Raw genomic sequence first — 19,913 nt, forward strand, 5'->3', positions numbered from 1 at the left:
CTTTTACACCTCCTCAAAAGACCAAGCCGCTCTTTATAGGCTATCAAAAGTTACCCACTTTTTTTCTACTGTTTTGAGAAATAGTCACTAAATCTGAGGTTTTTTTATGTGGATAAGTTTCAAAATATAGTGAAGTTGAAAGGCTAAGATATCTAAAAACTGAGTGAAAGCATCACATTAAAGCCATGCACCTGAGCCAGTTACAGCAGCTTTTACTTCGAGCCATATGAAATTTGGATTCATGAGCTGAGTAGATGGAATAAACTAGGCCATACAATAACATGGGAATCTCATAGCTCATTGCACTTTGATATTTTATTCAAGCAGCAGGAACTAGAGCAAAGCTGCCATATTACAGACATCTACGTCAGAGAACAAGCAAGGACATAAAGTCAAGAGGATTAAAGAAAATGAATGAATTATTTACCAGCCAATTAGTCCAATGAATAATTTTGAGGAAACGGTGGTCCCAGTTTAATGTTTATACTAAACTGTGGCCACTATGGGCCTCTGCAAGACGTATATGTGTATATACGTCTTACTTAGTTTTGAAAAAGAAGAACTCGGGTGAGAAAAAAGGGCTCATTCTGTTGCATTTATCTTTTAAAATCTGCCCGGTCTTGGTGGTGACTCACTCTTACTAGTATTACTAGGTGGCAAAACTCAATTCTAAATTACATTCAGTTAACTAAGGTTTTTTCTTAAGTACATACAGTACTTCACAGATTTATTAGCCCACCACTCAGTGTAAGGTTCATGCCACAGCAGCCCTAAATGAACTGTACTGGTATTTAACAGTTAATCCAGCAGTATGTGCAAGCTCTTTAATCAAAATGATGTTTTTAGTGCTAAATTATTATCATTGCTATTATCAATGATTTTTCAAATTCCCCATTTTTTTAAAAGCAGGGAAAAATAGTAAAACCTATTATTATACTTTAGTTAAGATGACAAATTACATTCATTTGCTTGCATTTCTAAACAGAAAAAAACGGTCTTAGTGTTCCACTATTATGATTAATTAATTTCTGACTTCTCGGATAAATTCAGTGTGCCGGCTCAAGTTTGGGTAGAAAGACATTAATTTAGTTTGTTAATTGCCTGATAAATAATTTGAGAGATTTCTAAAATATTTGTGCTTCCTTATTTTTATGACAGGTGGCCTAATAAATTCATTAAGTACTGTAAGTCTCGTCGTTTTGAAAAAGAAACTCTGGCTGGAACAAAAGGGTGACATCGCTCATTCTGTTGCTTTGGATTTTCAAAATCCTGCTGAATAAACCGCTTCTTTGCATCTACGCTTTGTGGTTCAGCAGCGATACGATGCATTACTCTAAAATGTGTTTATCTCTTATGCAACTCAAAGTTCTGTTTCACTCACTCACTCTTACTAGAGTTGCATTGGGAAACTTACTTTCTGAACTACATGACTGATTTCATTCAGTTAGTTGAGGTTTTTGTTAAATTCACGTAGAGCTTAGCAATTTTATTAGACCACCACCCAATGTACGGTTTACGCCGCAGCTGACCTCAATTAACAGCACTGATAATTACAAAAATCATTATTTTATGTGTCTGTAAAAGTTGATCCTCCAGCATGTGTGAGCTCTATCTAACACAACTACTGCTCTTGCTTACTGAAAGTCATGTATTGCAGTATCTTAATTTGTCATGCTGTCTTTGTACCCATTGCTTTCCCCCCATGTGTCCTTTTTTTCCTCCGCTCTTCTTTTTGACTCATGTTTTATTTTCCATCTCTGCTGTGTTGCATCTGTGTTTGTGAGTGGTTTATGCGGCGCCCTCCATCTCCCACTCTCCTGGATCCACTCCAATCAGTGTGCACACCTGTGGTTCAAGCGCTCAATTTTGTGCAGTATGCCCTTGTCTGCAGTCATTGCTCGCTAGAGCTTTCTGACTGCTGCTGTGGTAGTTATGCTATGCTGTACTCTGCGTATGTCTTTTGGTCGGAACTAATTGAACTCTGTGATGGTTAGACTTACAAACGCATTCCCTGCCTGCCCACCCAAGCTTCCGCTCGTCAGTTCATCTACAGAGACGGAGGAGTGACGGGAGAGTCACCTGCCCACTCTCACTCAGGCTGCCACACCACACACTCTCTGCCGCTGGCATCAGTCCTCTGTCTGCTTCTCTGCTCTCTGAGCCTGCTCGCTCCTTCTCCAAAGAGCCATCGCATCCACATACAGCTACTTGAGCATTCACACTAAAAGCTTGTTTTGAGTCACTGCCAACCTGAGTATGTTCGTCCAGCCTTTTGGTTCCAGAAATTCTTATCATCTTAATGCTTGGACACAGGTTATCGCTGGATCTGTGGGGTTCTTTCTCTAATATTGTAAGCTTTACAAGGAGATGGTTTTAAACAGATGCTATATAACTGCAAAAATGACTTCATAGTATTATTTTTATATGTATTTACACTATTTGTCTGGAGCTGTTTTATAATGTGAGTTTTTGGGTTGCTTTTTTTAACATTGTCAGGACGGTTTCCTTTTTTGGGATAGCATCACATGTTCTTTTTTTTATGTGTCAGCGACTGACCTAGCCCTTTTTCTCTTGCAAATGAGTCCGTTTCAAAGGGCATTTTTTTTTCCTTTTGATCACATGTCTCCCACAAGGAGTTGGCCTAAATGGTATGTCAGCCCAAAACACACAGAGAATACACTTGTGATTGACTTGTGCTGATGAAAGCAGGAAGCAAGCATTCTCTGCCTTAAAAAAGTAATTATTTTTATTTAAAAAAATATTTCACTGCCTCCAGCTTCCCAAAGATTTATGTTTGACCCAGATCACCGGTGGTTCAGATCATAAAATGTCTCCAGTGAGCCCAACCCGTCAACACTGACATGTCAACACAGCTGCATTAAAATGCAGCTGTTCCGAAGCCCTTCATTGACCTCAGTTTGATCAAAGACAACGTGGCAGTTAAACAACTTTCCAAAAACCTACTGTCTCGTCCTTGTCACATTAACTCTGTTATACATTTTGTCAGAGGTGCTGATCCTTTTCAAACCAAAACAGTCTCTGGCTCTCTGGCATTATCAGCACACTCTGAGGCTGGATTACCTGAAATAAATCTCTGGGTGATTCATTCTGCGACATTACTAAAAGCCCAGACGTTGTTAGATCAAAGTCAAGCATACATCACAAAGGATTTAAACTCATTTCGCAGACAAGCCCTTTTGGTGCCATTAAGCACTGAGCTTTTTTGTGTTTTCACATGCATTTATGTCTACCAGTAGTCAACACCTTAGTGCAAGGCCTGTCACCAGCTTCATAAAAAACAGTGTTTGCTTTCAAGTATTATATCATAAGATCCTTCTTTTACCGAACAAATAAATTAGATGTTGCCACTAATAAAATGAAAAATAAATGCAAACTTTTAAAGTTTATAAATCAAACACCCATTTAGCAGACTGCGGCGAATATCTCTGTTTTATAATCAGACTCGTGTGAAATCTACGCACACTTATGACTTCTATAAAGGGAACAGCCCAAGGGAAGCAGTAGCTCATGCACAGTTGTGCTGCACACAGCCTTGTGCAGAAATGTTCCTGACATATTTCTGCTGACAAAATTAGTCATCCATTTTTACTGTACAACAGATCTTATAGCTTAAATGCAATATAGATCTTGAGACCACAGCCACCATGGATAAGAAAAATGTCTTGTGTAAATATGTACTAAAGCCATTAACACATGGATGTTTAAATTTAGCGCAGGGAATCTGTCTGAGTCGAAAATCCCACTGTAGCCTCGGTGTTTTCTCAGAGCGACTTTAAGCCTTAGTGTCATGCTCTTCCTCCTACAGCTGACAATTGAGATGGCAGCTGGAGATGTGGCTGTAGAAACGCTTCACTAGGTTTACAGAGAGAAAACTCTCAGAAAGACCCAGCCGTAGAGCAGCCTCATGGGCCACCTAACCACACAAGCACTGGTCGACCCCCACTGAGCTAATCAACAAAAGACATATGGGGCTACTCTAAAAGCTTTGGCAACAAGAAATGCTCACCCAAACAGCAGCTGGCTTACTTTGATGTCTTTATTCTGCATCCATGCTGAATACACAGAGCAGGAACGTCTTTCTTTAAAAGTTCACTTGCAAAAATCAAATTTGAGTTTCTTAAAGTTCCACTTCATTTAGTAAAAAGCCAACGTTTGGGCAATGATTTGTCATAAAACAACGTTTTCTGATTATTCTATATAGGCAATAAAGTCTCATTTACAATTTATACAGTTTATACACTTATTTGAAAAAAAAACCACACTGAAATCAGTCTATAAAACCCTTCACTGCTCATTGTACCAAAAACAAAAAAGTCAGATTTGCTTTGCATCTTAGATAGATGTGGGTTGGATACGTCATGAAATAATCACTAAATACTAAAAATCTGTACAGAACATGTTTATAACAAATTGCCTCATTTCAATCCAGAAATTCTATGAATTCAAAGGATATTTAAAGGAATTTAAAGGAAAATCTTGGTCTCAAACACGCTCATTCCAGTATATCATGACTTTTACAGTGTTCTCATACGTATATAATTACTTTAATCTGTAATTACTCACTCCATTAGTACATTACCTATAATAGAATCAAAAATTATATGCATGTACAGTACTCATGTCTTCATATTCTGTCAGAAAAAGCAGGAATTAAGGTGAAATGATTTATTGAAATGTGTGTGTGTCCATGGAAATACAGTATGTAAGGCATAAATAGAGTTTGTACAATTCCAGCAAGCTCAAAAGTGAATATTTTTGTATGAACAGGTGGTCATACCAAAAAAAATGACTTTCAGGTATTCTTCAGCGCAGCCTGAACTCTCTTAGGCAGATTTCTTGTAATTTCTTTAAGTAGTCTGAAGGAATAGTTTCTCCGGGTTTCTAAAGGACATTCAAAGCTCTTCTTTGGATCTTGGCTGCCTTTTGTTCTGTTCTCTGTCACGATGATCCCACACTGTTTCACATAGCTGGACTGGCCATCGGGCATACCGGGCATTTGCCCGGTGGGCCGCTCGTGATTTTTCGTTTTTATGGGCCGATGGGGTTTTATTTCTTTTATTTTTTTCAACGGTATAAATGAATAGTGGTGTATTGGCCAGTTGGTCATGATCGACTCTGGGCTGGACCAATTACAGCCGAGGAGGTCGAACTTTAAAGTTGAGGTGAAAAGCAACGCGATTTGTCCCGATCAGCTGATCAATGATCAATGATCAGCTGATCGGCTTTTCTCTCTGCGTCAGAAAGAGCAAACCAGCGGAGGTCGCGTTAAACAACAGAAGCACCTTTAAACTTGATGAGCTGTTGTTAGAATTTATTTAATATTAATTTCTAGTATCAGCTTATGTTTGCTGGAGGGATGAAGGGAAGTTATGAACTGTTTCTGAGAGACAAATAACACCAGGATCCTTTTGCTGGTAACTGTGCAGGGGCGGATCTAGCAAGGTTTTGTCAGGGGGGCAGGTAGGGCATTAAGGGGGAACAAAAATACGTTTCTTTCTTATTCTCTTTTAAAATTTCTAGCTTTTAACAAATAATTATCTGAATCATACAACCAAAGTTTTCATCTGATGTCAAATGTATAGAAATCCATTATTGTACATAGTAATTTTTTCAGGGTCCCAACATAATTTCTTCAGAAGTAAGTACTGTATATGATGCCAGTATTTCCCACATTTTCTAGATACTGTACCAGTACTGTGTAGAATGCCATCAAAATTAAGTTTTGATGGTAAGTTTTGAGTGAGGAAGTTTTATTCTTTCTCACCTTTCTTTCTGTCTCCTTTCACTTTTTAAAGGTTGCCATGTTAGAAAAAATATATTTTGCCCTGCCATGCTGTTTATTGATGTGGTAAATAAATAGTTTATGAAAATATCACTAAATCTGTCATTTATTATTTTTAATATTCAGTAATGGTCATGTCTCACCTCTAGTCTTCTCTGTCTTAATTTCAGGTTTCCTCCATGTGTTGTAGAAAGTTCAGGAGGTTAACTTGACCAAGCAGTCTTTGGGTTTCGGCTAAGTACTGTTTAGAATACCAGAATAGGGAGGATGGTGTAGGTTTAAGTTAAGTTCTAGATTGATACATATATACCAACAAGACAGTGTACATCACTGTCACAACGATGTTTGTTTTCATTCAAAGGCTTTATGGTTTTTACCATAATACCTGGTGGGCCGGTCTCTAGTCAAAATGCCCGGGCCGATTTTTTGTCCCAGTCCAGCCCTGCTGTTTCAGCAATGTGAAGATCTGGGCTCTCGGTAGGCTAATCCACAAGTAACAGAATTTCCATTGTGTGTGCCTGTGTTTTTCTATCCAGGTATGCTTTTACTGCACTGGCAGTGTGTTTGCCATCATTTCTGTACTGTGGGTTCAAGGCTTTTGCACTTTACTGTATATTTCATCTTGAAGAAACAGAAATATGCAAACAGAAAAAATGACATTTATTAATTTTTTTATCGAAAGGTTGGTCAGTCTCCTTCTTTAGTCCAGACAGAATTTTAAAATATATTTCATGTATTGCTCTGTTTTTTTCAGCCCCACCCAGATACAATGAATAATGATGCTGGTGATACAGTGGTCTGAGTTTACATTTATGAACATTTGTAGGTTAATATTAGCTTTTACCATTAAGCCTTATTGTGCCTAATAACAGGCTTACGCAGCCTATGAACGCTCAGTGAAAGAAATGGTCTGTTTTCTGAGCAAGCTTATAAAGTTTCTGCATGACGAACAGCTCATTTAGTTTTAAGGCGAAACAAATCAAAGACCTTGGAGTAAGTAATAGCAGGCAACTGAAGGTTACTGAGCACTTCTGTAAGGTTCATCATGTCGAACAAGCCTATTGTACACAGTACTGACAAGCTGAAGAATGAATCCCTTATGAAGGGAGGAAGAGAGGATCTATGACTGCCACTCTACTTCACTTTAGACGCTTCAATGAATTTCAGAAATGAGCTAATGAGAATGATCACATCGGTGCATACTGAATGTGGTGAGTATTAAGTTTAACTTGTTTATTCCCCGTACCATATGTTCTTTTCAAATGTGCTCAGTGCTTGGGATCATTTTTTCAGTCCGACTTTAAAGTTTAAAGAACCGGCTTTTCTCAGTTGAACATGAGAGAAGAGGACAGATTTTGTTTAATTTTCACACACACACCAGGAGGGAGACAGAGCGCCTACAACCATTACCATTCCTTCAAGTGAAGATTTTCGTTTGTTTGTTTTGCTTCATAACTGAACATACAGATTTGGAAGGTTAAGGGAAGAGAAAAAAAAAGGACGCGTCTGACCACTTCTGTTTGAGAACATGTCAAAGGCCGGTGAGCGTTATTATTCGTGGCTGTTTAGCTTTGCCCTTTTCCCAGCAATAATCAGTTCAACATCAGAAGACTGAGGAAACCAGCAAATACTCACATCCGAGAAGTGGAGACCAGAGAGGTTTTGCTAGAGTGCTAGAATTTGACGATAAGTAAGTAATAAAGTAAGCACAATCAACTTTCAGCTTTCATAAAATCACGAGTAGTAGCTTCACTGGGCATGCCTTATAAGTACCACACAATGAACATTTGCTATGAAGGAGAGATTGGGTAGGGTTGTCAGAGTGTCTCCTCTTGTTTAGCAAGGACGACTGAACCGCTTAAAAAGCCTTGAGTAATGACCACTGAAGCAGACAAGCCAGCAGAGCCCAAGGAAGAGATACTGGGTAATCTTTTACTCACAGCTGTGGCTCTTAAGCTTTCCTGCTTCTCTCCATGCCCTCTTGACATATTAGCTATAACTGCAAATGCAAACATTTTTGTGCCTGTTTGCTGTCAAACTTTCAACCCTCAGCAGCTGCACTGAAGCCAGCTGGTGAGAGAAAATTAGCGAAAAGCCACGTACTAAGACTGCGTCCCTCAGGGAAACAGAGACGGCATGAGGAGGATAGTGAGAACATTACCCCACAGTACAAAAATGAAAAGTATGCAAGTATGGCCACATTTTATAGCAACCTTACCAAAGTCTTGTTTATAGCTGCTCAGTGAAATAACAAAAATGCCTTTTCAGTCTGACCTTTGCCACAATCGAGTCTCGGTCCTTTAGTCTTTGAGCTTTAGCTCTTCAGTCTCTGTTTTCCACACGCAAAATTGTGCACAGAACAGTCACAACATTAAAATCACTGACAGGTGAATTAAATCCCATTTATAATCTTGTTACAGTGCAATGTTCTGGTTGTTGACATTCATCAGCAAGCGAAGCACTGATGCGGACCAAGCACCCGCACCAAACGCTGCAACACCGCTCCCTGACAGAAGGTGCTTTCCCACTGCACACCACAATTTGCAAAAACTAATTAGGACTGCCTCAAGAAACAAAACAAAGAGCTCAAGGCATTTACTCAGAAATTTCCGTTATGATGAAGCCTGCAAACTACACGACTGTTATGGCAAAAACCACGACAGTTGCTTTGGTCAATACTGAAATCAGAGGTATTTAACATCATTACACACAGGCTACCTCACATTAATAATCAGTGGAAGGTAAAATTGTAATTCAAATGAAAATTTGATTAATTGCACAGCCATGAATAGGACCAGAAGGATCTGCTGCCAGCATGTAGCACTGACAGGTAACAGCTGTTTCAGCCACGTGTGGGTGTATTTGCTTTAATGTTGAGGCTGATTTTGTATAAAATCCAACATGTTTTGGAGGAAACACTGTTGCTCTTGGTCCCACAATACAGTGTTTTCCATTTTGAAATATTAAGCTTGGATTAAGATTATATATACTGGGCTCAATACAGAAAAAGTCTATGATGTCACATGAATAATGTCTTTTTCACTGTTTCATTATTTTTATTTTGTTTTTTGTTTTTTTTTTGTAAAAAAAATTAACCAAATTTTTTGATTTGTGGGGAGAAAAAAGAAAAAAATATTCCAGTCAAGCCATAAGATTTTCACGCTTCAGTATGAAGCTTTAGCTGAATTTAAAAAAAGATAAAGGTATTTATGAACCTTAGTCATATATGAATCAAAGGTGTAAACATACGGTATATACCCACCTCAGTGCTGGGGGATTTAACATCGAGGAAATTTGTAAAAAAGTCCTAGATATGAAATATGTGTCCGATTTTCCTTTGATGTATTCAGCAGTGCTGCACACTTCTCTTTCATTTCAGACATATGGTCATTTTCTCACTTTGGACAGCAACGGTAAAATAAGAATCCAAAACTGAACATCCCTGATACCCCAGTAGCTAGTTATTCTTGCACGTACGCATGCACGGCTCAAAATAGTAAGTAACGAACAAAAGCTGGCTCGCAATTCAGAGTGTGATGACAGTTATGAACAACAGGGAGATGCATCTCCAGGAGGAGACAGTAAGAAGGATGCAAGGTTAACTGACAATTTTTCATGGGTGGCAGCTGCACTGCAGGAGTCTCAGTGGTATACCACTGAGAAAACTGTTACCTCTGTTAACAGGTACTGAGATTTTAAGACTTTTTTTAACAAGAAAGCCGGTCCATCGTCTGAGTTTCGATGTGTGAAAACGCCACTTTGAGATAGAGTGGGGAAGATGAGGGTGGAAAATTAATTTGAGGCATCTATCGAGACACAAGTGCAACGCTAAAACGAATGCAGTTTTCAGGAGATATGGATGTAAATGTGTCATTTGGTCTGAAATGATAAGATGAAAATGTTTGGAAGGAGGACTTGGATTTACGAGTGAACACAGAAGTAGGAATGAAAAGAAAATAAACCATAATAAATAATCATGACATGCTTTGCAGATATTTGTATTATTTGGTAGCTTCAAAATGTCTCCGGTACTTTAGTGTGTCATCTGTGGTGTGGGAGCCAGTGGTGAGTGCAGCCAGCGGAGGCTGGTGCTGATTGGACCCCCTCTGGGACTTGGTGTGCAATGGCTAGTGAAATGTTTGCAACACATACTGTCCTGAATTTGCTGATTGAACCTCTTACTCAGTCTCACCGTGGAGAAGGGGATCAAAGGTTTCAAAGGGCTAGATTCGCAGTAGGAGAGGTATTTTGCAGAGACCTGTGGTGCCGTCATCAGATTGAGCAAAGAAAAAATAGCACAAGTTGTGGCAGCCGCATGTGCATGTTTCTCGGCATGAGAAAATGCACATGAGATAGATTGCATCAGTAAGTTAAGTGTCACAAATAAGACATTTTGTGATTTCGGAACACCTAAACAAGGGAATGCAACAATGAGCGTTGACTGTCCACATGTAATTTTCTGCAATTTCTTCCCACAGCTTTACGAGGTAGGGAAACGAGTTTCATATTAATCCTCCTCTGTGTAGGGACATGACAGCTCACAGACAAGAAGATGCAAAACAGCCACTATAGTCATTTAAACTGTCATTAAACTTCAGCGAGTCATTTGGTCATGCTGTGCAGTGAGTAAGCTTTTGACAAATAAGGCAGGATTTCTTTTACACATTCCTAGTCACACAACCGGTCCTCCTGAGAACCTGCTCTACATTTTAAGACTTGTGCTCATGGGTCCGTCTGCCACCATAGGCTCTTAAACAATTTTTAATAGGGAACATCTACAAAAAAAACTGTGCTAATACCAGTTTCATAATTAATAACAATGCCTGTCTATGTTTATCCACAACCTTATATTAGTGTCATGTTTGCCTCCAGAAGACGAGGTACAGAATTAGCTGTGATTTAAAATAAAGAGACAAGCTGTATCCCCCAACATGCAACACTACATCAGCTTCACTCTCTCCGCTGTCAGCCTGAACCAGATACACGGAGCAGCACTGATATGTCTCACACTTTATTAATCCTGATAAGAGAATCAATAGAGCTCTATTGTAGAAACAGCTGCCCTGATTTTGATTTGTGTTGACTAGGATGGTACATTATGTGCTAACAGGATGTCGCCTATGTGAGAATGAACACACATCACTGGGAGGAGGTGAATTTTCAAGAACAATAGGAGTGATTCACTGAATAATTAAAGTTATGCTCTGGGTGAACAGACAAAGCATACAGGTCACACATTTTTTATTTATCTTCCAAAACTAATACTTCAGCACCGGTGCCACTCTCCAATACTGCTTTGGACAGCTTGTTTTGCCTGAGGCTTGATAGAGAGCACATCATATAGTAGTTAGAAAGCAGACCGTATCTAACAACTGTGGCCCGACGGTGGCGATTTTCACTTCATGTAAACCAGAGGAACGAATAAATGCGCTGCAAGGAAAAAAAAACGTGAACAGAGGAAAGTTTAAAAATGCATAAATGCTCTTAAGTCACTCTGCGCAGACATTAATATTTATACAAGCCAGATGAAATGGAAAAGAATTTATAGCTACTTACCTGAACTGCCCCGTTAAGCCTCTTAAACTTCTAATTTTTGTAAAAGAATCGCAACATTTTTACTTTACACTTGCTCAGCTGCTCATTTGAAAGCACCACAGAAAACCTACACGGTTTCAAGCAAGATGTGGCATTTATATCTTGCACTGTTCAACAACTGGGAGTGCAAAGCGCAAGGGATTCGCCTTAAAATATCCTGGGTCATTCATTTCTAATATGCAGGCTTGTACAGAAGCATGAAATATCTGGCTCTTGGACATATGCTGGGCAAACGGCTGTTGTTAGGCATGTGGTCGAAGTGATTGGCTTAGAAGCGCATCTTGTTTGGCTTCAGTTTGCAAATTGCTGTGCTGCAGTTTCACACCGAGTTAATTTTTTTGCATTGTTTTAATTAACACCTGCTCATGGGATGTTAGGGCCTACTTCTATTCTTAGTCTGACCTATTTTGTGGTTTAAAATTTGTATTTTTTTTTTCCTGAATGCAAATGAGGGCTGCTAATGTGACCTAGGAGGATCAGAATAATCACCTACATTGTCTCTGGTGTCACTTCACTTTGCTGTGAAAACACGCGGAATCCTGTGGTTAAGCTATCAGTTGTGAAGAGTTTTGTAATGGCCTCCCTGCTGTGTCGAACCACAATCTATTAAATATTCTGCTTTGGCTTCTTTAATAGTCTGACTTAAAACAATGCATTTATTGTTGCATGTTTCACATCCTAAAAAACTGAAACTCTATTTCCTGATATGACAGGGAGAAGAAAAAAGATTTGTTTACATAGCTAAGATAATCCAAGCATTTCAAAGCTTATTAGCTGCACATGTCACATGTCAGATCTGTGTTAAAAATATAACAATCCATGTAATTATAAATGTTGGTGACAGCGAAAGAATAAAACCTGTAATCTCTGCTGTCACAAGAACCAATCCCTGTAATTAACTTACTCATCAACTTTTTCACGCGAGGGCGAAAAATCTGTCACCTCTTCTATCTAATTTCTAAACTGCACATATGTTTGAGACAAACATTCAAACAATATTTTATTTACTGTTTGATTGCTGTATTCATTCACTCCTGGGTGATGCAGGAAACAGCAGCTGTACAGTTCTTTGTACTTCTCCTATTGTCTAACGGGAAACTCTTCACACAGGTCAGCCAGTATATTACAGCCTCAATATCTAAACCTGAGCCTGATAAAAATGTAATATTGACTCACTAGGGTGCTATCAACTAAACCTTCCTTGGACAAGGTGCCTCAATATATGCTTTTCACACCGGTGGATCAAACCAACAGCCGTGTTCAGCTAATACTAAGAGCAAAGTTGAATCAGAGGTGATCAGACAGTAGTTGATTGTGGGTGTGTATCAGAGGTTTGGTGGGTAATGACACTACACCTGAGTCTATTACAGAGATAACAGTAGTGTTAAATGAAAAATCCAGATTTGGACACTGTGGACGCTCACACTTGGTGCAGGTGAGTTATTTTGTGAAATGAATGGTGTTGTTTTCTCGGCAACAAGTTCATCAGCCTTATGACTAACACAGGAGTTACATAAGGTGACAGTGCTGGGGTGGCGGAGTTGTGATATGCTGTTCTCAGCTCTTAGCTAAACTGTTGGCTGACACAGATTAGTTTGGAAACTGCTCAGCCTGTCAAGCCAGCAGATTAAAACCATCCTCTTAGCGTATTGTTGAAATCAGAAGCAAAGTGAAAAGTATTATTCTGAAACCCCACACCCACCCTCCCCCCAAAGAAATTGACCAGATAAGTCATTTCTGCAAGCTCTTATGAACTAGAGTTGCATTTTGGAGCCTACAGGAGCTGTGTTAATATCTGAGTGATCCAGGGTGACACCCAGGACACGCAGGTAGGGATGGGGGTGGGCGCCTAAAAATTGTATCATGATATTTCAAAGACATCTTCAAGAATTATGATGATGTAGAAAAATAATCCTGAACAATGTTTTATCTGAGATTGCAGGTTGCCAGCAGCACTGTTTATTTGTGCAAACAAAATAATGGACATTTTCAGTCCTTCATTTCCAATGAGCTGCTGTCATCGATGACAGATGATCTCATTCAAAGTGTGATTCTACTGAAACAAGGTGCCCCCAGCAGCAGAAATATCACAGTGCAATAGTAGTGACACAGCATTATATTCAGTGATGCAGCATAAGACAAATGTAAGTGTAAAAGGAGCCTGGTTAGTGTTTTCAGTGGAGATGTTGGTGTTCTGCATTTGGATTGTGGGGATACACAGTAATTTGATACTTTTAAGTAATTATTAAAGTAACTTAACCTTGTAACTCATCAGCAACCAGCAGAATAAAACTGAAGCTGAAAACATTTTCTACCTGGGATGTTGTTACTTGGGTCAAGCCATTTGCTTAATGTCCTGTTTTTCCACAATTTCAATTGACGTTATATTATTACATATACTTGCCCAAAAAATATGAAGCAGCACTGATAACTTCTACCATTTGTGCTTCCTGTCATAGGGAGTGAGAGTGCTCCAATGATGCTCAGTTATACCATTTTTGGGTCTCCTTGCAGTTCATGGTGTGTTTTCACCTCAAGTAATGAAAAATACTTTTCTAAGTATTGTGCTTTGTTGGAAGATGTTCAAATATCTCCCTTTTTACTAAATGTCTGGGCGTGTCTTGTTGTTTTGCGCAATAAGGAATATGCACAATAACCATGGCTATAGAAGTGATATCACAATATGACCCTTTTTTTCACATAAAACTTTTCTTATCACAGACAATATTGTATGATACAGCCCAAGTGGAAGGTGTCCATAGAGTCCATTGTTTGGTCACACCAGACAAATCTCAAACCCCAGTCTCACTGTTAGAAGTTGAGCATGTGAATATTGACTTTGGCAATTGTTTTAACTAGAAAAACATCAATACTTATTTTAGGCTTGTTGTAGGAACACATACATAGCTTGAATAGGATTGCAGGAACAAATGAATAACATGACTGTTTAGCTGGAGGACTGTTAAGCTAAACTTATTGGACACAACAGCAGAGCTAACTGATTACAACTTTATTAAGACTTGGTAACAGTATGAAACCAATTCAAAGACACACACCTTGAAAACTCAAAGTTTTAATTCATATGGGAGTGTCATTAAGTCAGTATATTGATTGTTACTGGATTTGTCAATATATTTAACAGTGAATGAAGACATTTGAATGTTGACTCATTTTGTATGAATGACCTAACAGTCTCTCTAAATGGAGATTTACACAAAGACACATAAAAAACCTGGTTAAGATAAGGAGATTTTTAAAGAAAGCGGCCTAGTATTAAGGTCCAATGTTTAGTAGACCCATCCATCCACCGCAACCTCCTCCCAATGGAAGCTTTCATTGTTTCATATCCTCTCTTATTCTGGACACTAGAGGGTGCTGCTATGATAACAGTAATAACAATAGTTCTAATGGGCAGTCAGTCTCAATTTTACAGCAGATCACCTCGCTCTCTCTCTCTCTCTCTCTCTCTCTCTCTCTCTCCCTGCTGATACTGGAATACCAGTGCGATGCCAATTTGTCCAGCTGTCTATTGGAACAAACAAAATTCCCACTCCAGTAAAATCAGACCAAGAGATGCCCTCACATACATGTAAGTAGCTTACAGAAGCAGAGATTTGAGCGATTTTAGGTGTATTTGCCCTTTAAGTGAAAAGCACACACGCACATTCTTAAGCAGCTGTTCCTGTAACAGGAGGTTTAATAATGATCACTGATTCACTGTCTATGCCGCTTTACTTGTGAACAGAAGGGGGGTACTAATAATAAGCCTTTGGAAAAATTACCCAATTAGGGTAGAAATGAAAATTCATAAGACGGTGGGCTAAATGAGAGATCATTAAGCTGCTGGATTTGTTTGTTATTGCTTATAGTAACGGGCGGTTGTTTGCAGCACAAATCTTTTTTTTTTTCATGAAGTCTTGCTGTAATTAACGCACTTGCTGATGTTGCGCTCATTTGCTTTGCGCTATTTCTTTTTCCACAACTGACTAAACAATTTTCCACAAAATGCTCCACAGTTTCCCACACAATGACACGTTAAGGAACTTTTTTCCACGATGGAAAGACTTACTCGTTGTGTTGTACTTCACCCCATTAATGTACTCAGGGCAAGGTCTTTCTACAATCCTGCCAGTGCTGCTCCGCGGCCAGCAGGTTCCAATCTCATCGGTTGTGGCATTGCAATATAAACCTTTTAGGGGGGAAACATAATAAAATAAAATAAAATAAAAAAATAAAGGTCGACGCTTAGCTTTCTATTTTTAAGATGTAACAGCAAAACATCTCAATACTGAGGAAGGAGAATGGAGCAATTCCGTCTTACCATCAGTGCTCAGCAATGGCAATGAAGCATTTTCCAAAAAAGTGTCCTGGAAAGCCTCTATTAAACTACAATTTAGGTCCCCGAGCTCTCCAAATATGATCTCATAAATAGTAGCATCCATAGTGCGAGCCGCCACTTTTGGTCTGAATAATGTGCAAGTCCGAGAGGAGATAGGCACACTGCCGTGCCCAGCCGTGTTCGTGGGCATGTGAATCGGTGCAACCGTAATGACAAGTAGAGAGCCCGGCGCTCCTTCTGGGGAGCGCGCGCCTGGCCAATCAGAGCCGCGGATCCGCTCATCCCTCCACGTGAAAGACAGCCGTCACACCGCACTGACCGGATCATGAGCCTTGTTACTCTGACATTTCACACCTGCTACCCACCTGTCATGTTTATTTATGAGGAAAAAGTCGCTGCGTTTGAAATGCAAAGGAGCGTGTGTGGGAGAGATTTAGAATGAAATGTACAGCCAGGTTACCTGTTGTTGCGAGTGGAACTTGAATGGAAGGAAAAGAAACGGAAACAGAACAGAAAGCAGCAAGAAGAATATTGGGTTCAGTTATTGATTTTATATTTGTGTCATGGAGCCCTTTTTTCTGTATGCAAATAGAACACGGACGTTTTCAGGGCAGGAAGCTGAAAAGCTGATTGTATGTCGTACAATAATAAGACTCGTTGATGACGTCGGCTCCTTTGGCTTTTGTTTCTAAATAGCACTTTAAGGACACAACGCTGGGGTCTCTGTCAGTGCTCTTTAAGATGATGCAGAGCTTAATCTGTAATGTTTGGACATAACCAAGTTTAATTTTTGATTTGGATTGCTGTTATCATTTCCTGTTTTATTTTGAAATCTGTAGTTATGTGTTTTTGCTTTATTTTTTCCATTATTGTCTTCACCTTGTAATATAAAGCGCCTTGAGGAGATGCTGTGATTTGGCACTATATAAATACAACTAATTGAAGATTGAATTCCACTGAATTAAGTTGAACTGATTTGCTTTCTGCCACTTTTGCACGCCATCCTTAACCTATTATGTAATGGAGTCACCATATAAGGCAGTATACTTAAACCTCCAACTAGATGCTTGTACTCCTTATACTCAAGCCTTCTAGCAATTTCTTGGTTCTTTTCTTTTCTCCTGTTTTTTTGTTTTGTTTTGTTTTTTTGTTTTTTGGCTTTGTCTTCATGCAAAAGGACATACAAGCTCCCTGACCTGTGTTTCAGCCAGAACCCCTTCAAGTTTGTTTTCATTGTTGTGTCCCCAGATTTTCAGAATACATGCCCTTTCTGCTTTCCCCTTGTCTGCTCTGGTTATCTTGTGTTTGACCCTTGCTGTGATCATTAATCTTTGGATTTTTGGACTTTTACTTGCCCCTGGTGTCCTGGATTTGGGTTGTCTCCTCCTGTGAATCGTTAAGAGGTTACCCGAGGACTGTGAAAGAACCAAATGTGCTCCTAGTAGCAGAAAAGCTGTATCTCTGGCATTAAAGTCTGACACTTGGAAGCCAACCACCCACCTCAGCAGAGGGTTTTTGTGAACGTGAAACAGTATCTTGTCAGCTCCAAATGTGCACCAGATACATTTTTCCCGTTCACAAAAACCGGAAGCATTAAACAAATGCCACGGTGCAGTGGAGGGTAGTCTCTTTGAAGACTGAGGAAAGTACAAACTAAATAAAAAATACTACTGTGTGCCTTCGGAGTGTGTACACTCACAACTTTGTTTAGTTTTTCATGAAACAGAGCCTGATTTTGTACTTTTGCACATTGAGTTGCTTTTCTGTAAAAAGGTGAAAATAATTATGACCACAATGGCACTGATCATGCAGACCAACACTCCCTGCCAGGTTTACAGTTTCGAGTACCCTTTGAGTGAAAGTACAGTTCATTCCACAAACGAGTGACTCAAAATACTGAATGCTTCTTATTAAGGATGTAGTCAGATTTTGCTTTAAACAGTCATTTCTTATTTATTTTTATTTTTTGCGACAGAATTTTGATGTTTTAATTACTGCAACGTAAAAGTGAGATTTAAGCAGCTCTATTCCCAATTATTTCTGCTAAATATGGGACAAAACAAAATAAACTGTGTGAATAATAAAATCTCAAGGCTTACATTATTTGATTAAATACATTATTTGATTAAATATTCCAGTTTCTCATAAATTCTGAAGCTGCAAATATAACACGACGAAACATTCAAATGTTTTGTCTTCGAATCAGATTAATGAAAAGTGTCTAGACTGCAAATGTGACTCATAACAGAGTTTAATATCTTGGCTGTTTACTGTTAAATGTGAGATGTGACCTTTTCACCAGCAAGAGGCTTTCTGTCTAAGCTCCCTCTTAGCTTCCACATGCAGAACTCCATGTCACTTTACGCTCCGGTCATGCAGTCATAGATCGGATTGTTGGGTTGACCTGGCCACGTGATGAACACTGTTGTAATTACCCAGCTATAAATAATGCACCAAAAAGTTAATTAATTCTCCCACAGTATCCACTCTCTGTTATACTGCTTCCAGGGATGGGAAGACAAAAAAAGCACTTTAGGTTGAAGAAAAGAAAAACATCTTTGTTTTGATTCTAAGGATATCAGCTTTGTGAATAGCTTTAGAACAAATTTCTTCCATTTGTCACCTGGAGAGGGGGTACAAAATGCTTACAATCATTAACATAATGTCGATAAAGAAGTCGCTGTCTCCTTGTAACTTAACTAATCTATTTTTTCCTGCTTGTAAATGAAAAACAGATGAAAGCCTCTCTGCTGCTCACACAGAAAACACTTTCCTTCAACAAAAAGAAACCAAGCTTAGAAGACATCAAACCTGGCTCATTCAAAGTGAAAATTTCATTACTGGGTCCTAAACAAACCCAACGCAAGTTCCCTTTTTTCCACTGACTTTTCCAGCCAATCTAGGGTAAAAATAAAAAATAAAAAATACCCACAAAGCAAACTGCACCACAAAACTGCTGAAGCCACGGTTTAAACTTTAATCAGTGAATATTCCTTCAGGTACAATGAAATTGTAGCAAATGAAATTTAACAATGATTGTCAGATGCAGCCCACAGATTGATTTGACCACTGAAGTTCATGATTCAACAATAAGAAAGAGACTGAGCAAAAATGGTATCCATGGGAAAATTCCATCGGCGTAACTTTGTGCTGAACATTGGGGGACTCAAGATCTGTCTAAATAAATAAATAAATCTGGATAAATTCCCAGATGATTAAACATGCAACTATTTTGCTGGTAATACCTGAAATGAGTAAAGAAAATCAACAGCCTATTTATGCAAGATAATTCATAATTTTATTTGGGGGGTTATATTGGTTGGGTCTGATTATTGAGGGGGGGTCATAACCCCCCTAACCCCCCTGGAAATTACGCACCTGGAGAATTCCAAGGAGAAAACCACAGCTGACCAAAAAGAAGCAAAGATTGTCTCACATTTGATGATACCTGAGATTTTTCAAAAAATATTCTGTGAATTGTAAAATCTAAACCTAAAATACATTTTCACAGCAGTGGACAGTGTCTTACTTGCTGGGCTGGTAGAACAGCTCCAGTGTGACTTCTAGAAGTCTCTGAAACTCTGTTTTAGCAGTGAAACAAAAAGATATTTCCTCATTTGTGTTTTAATGATGCTAGAAAGCATTTTGTTCAGAGGGGTTCAATAAGGTTGAGAGCCGGCGGTGACCGCAAGGTCCAAAGCATATGATTTACAACACTGACATATTCATCAAGTCATCTGGTGACCTTTCGTGCCCTGTGGATTGGGGTATTGTCACTTTGGAAGAAAACACTCCCCTCAGGATAAAAACCTTTCATAATAGGTTAGAGGTGACCAATTAGAGTTCCTTTGTATTGATTTTGACTGACCTCCCTGCAAAGGGGACATGAGCGCAAACAATGCCAGCAAAATACCCTGCACAGCATAACCAGAGACCTTCACTATTGGCCAAAGGGTCTGATTTTTTTAACATAATTTTTCAGCTGCCTTTTGACTTAAGTTACTTAAATGTTTTGACCTGATTAATGCCGATATTTTTACAAAAGCATCAAGTAAATTTGTTTTGGGCTTAAAACTTAATGCTCACACTTTTTCAGTAAATTGTGAGCATTAATTGTGAGCAAAACTGGAAGAAAATGAATCTGCTTTAAGAACATATCATATAAATGTGATGCAT

The 19,913-nt window shown here is 38.9% G+C and overlaps 1 protein-coding gene across 1 annotated transcript in view; it reads right to left on the reverse strand.

Annotated features, from left to right (window-relative positions):
• The window catches only part of LOC116316216 (corticotropin-releasing factor receptor 2), a 38,686-nt gene extending 22,846 nt beyond the window's left edge, over positions 1 to 15,840 (reverse strand). The window contains exons 1-2 of the mRNA XM_039602575.1: positions 15,720 to 15,840; positions 15,468 to 15,587 (exon numbers count right to left, since the gene is read on the reverse strand). Of these exons, the coding sequence (XP_039458509.1) occupies positions 15,468 to 15,587; positions 15,720 to 15,840 (241 nt within the window). The remainder of the gene's footprint in view (positions 1 to 15,467; positions 15,588 to 15,719) is intronic.
• Positions 15,841 to 19,913: the final 4,073 nt, after the last annotated feature.

The sequence above is a fragment of the Oreochromis aureus genome, linkage group 18 (genome assembly GCF_013358895.1).
Source record: "Oreochromis aureus strain Israel breed Guangdong linkage group 18, ZZ_aureus, whole genome shotgun sequence".
Classification (NCBI taxonomy): Eukaryota; Metazoa; Chordata; class Actinopteri; order Cichliformes; family Cichlidae; genus Oreochromis; species Oreochromis aureus.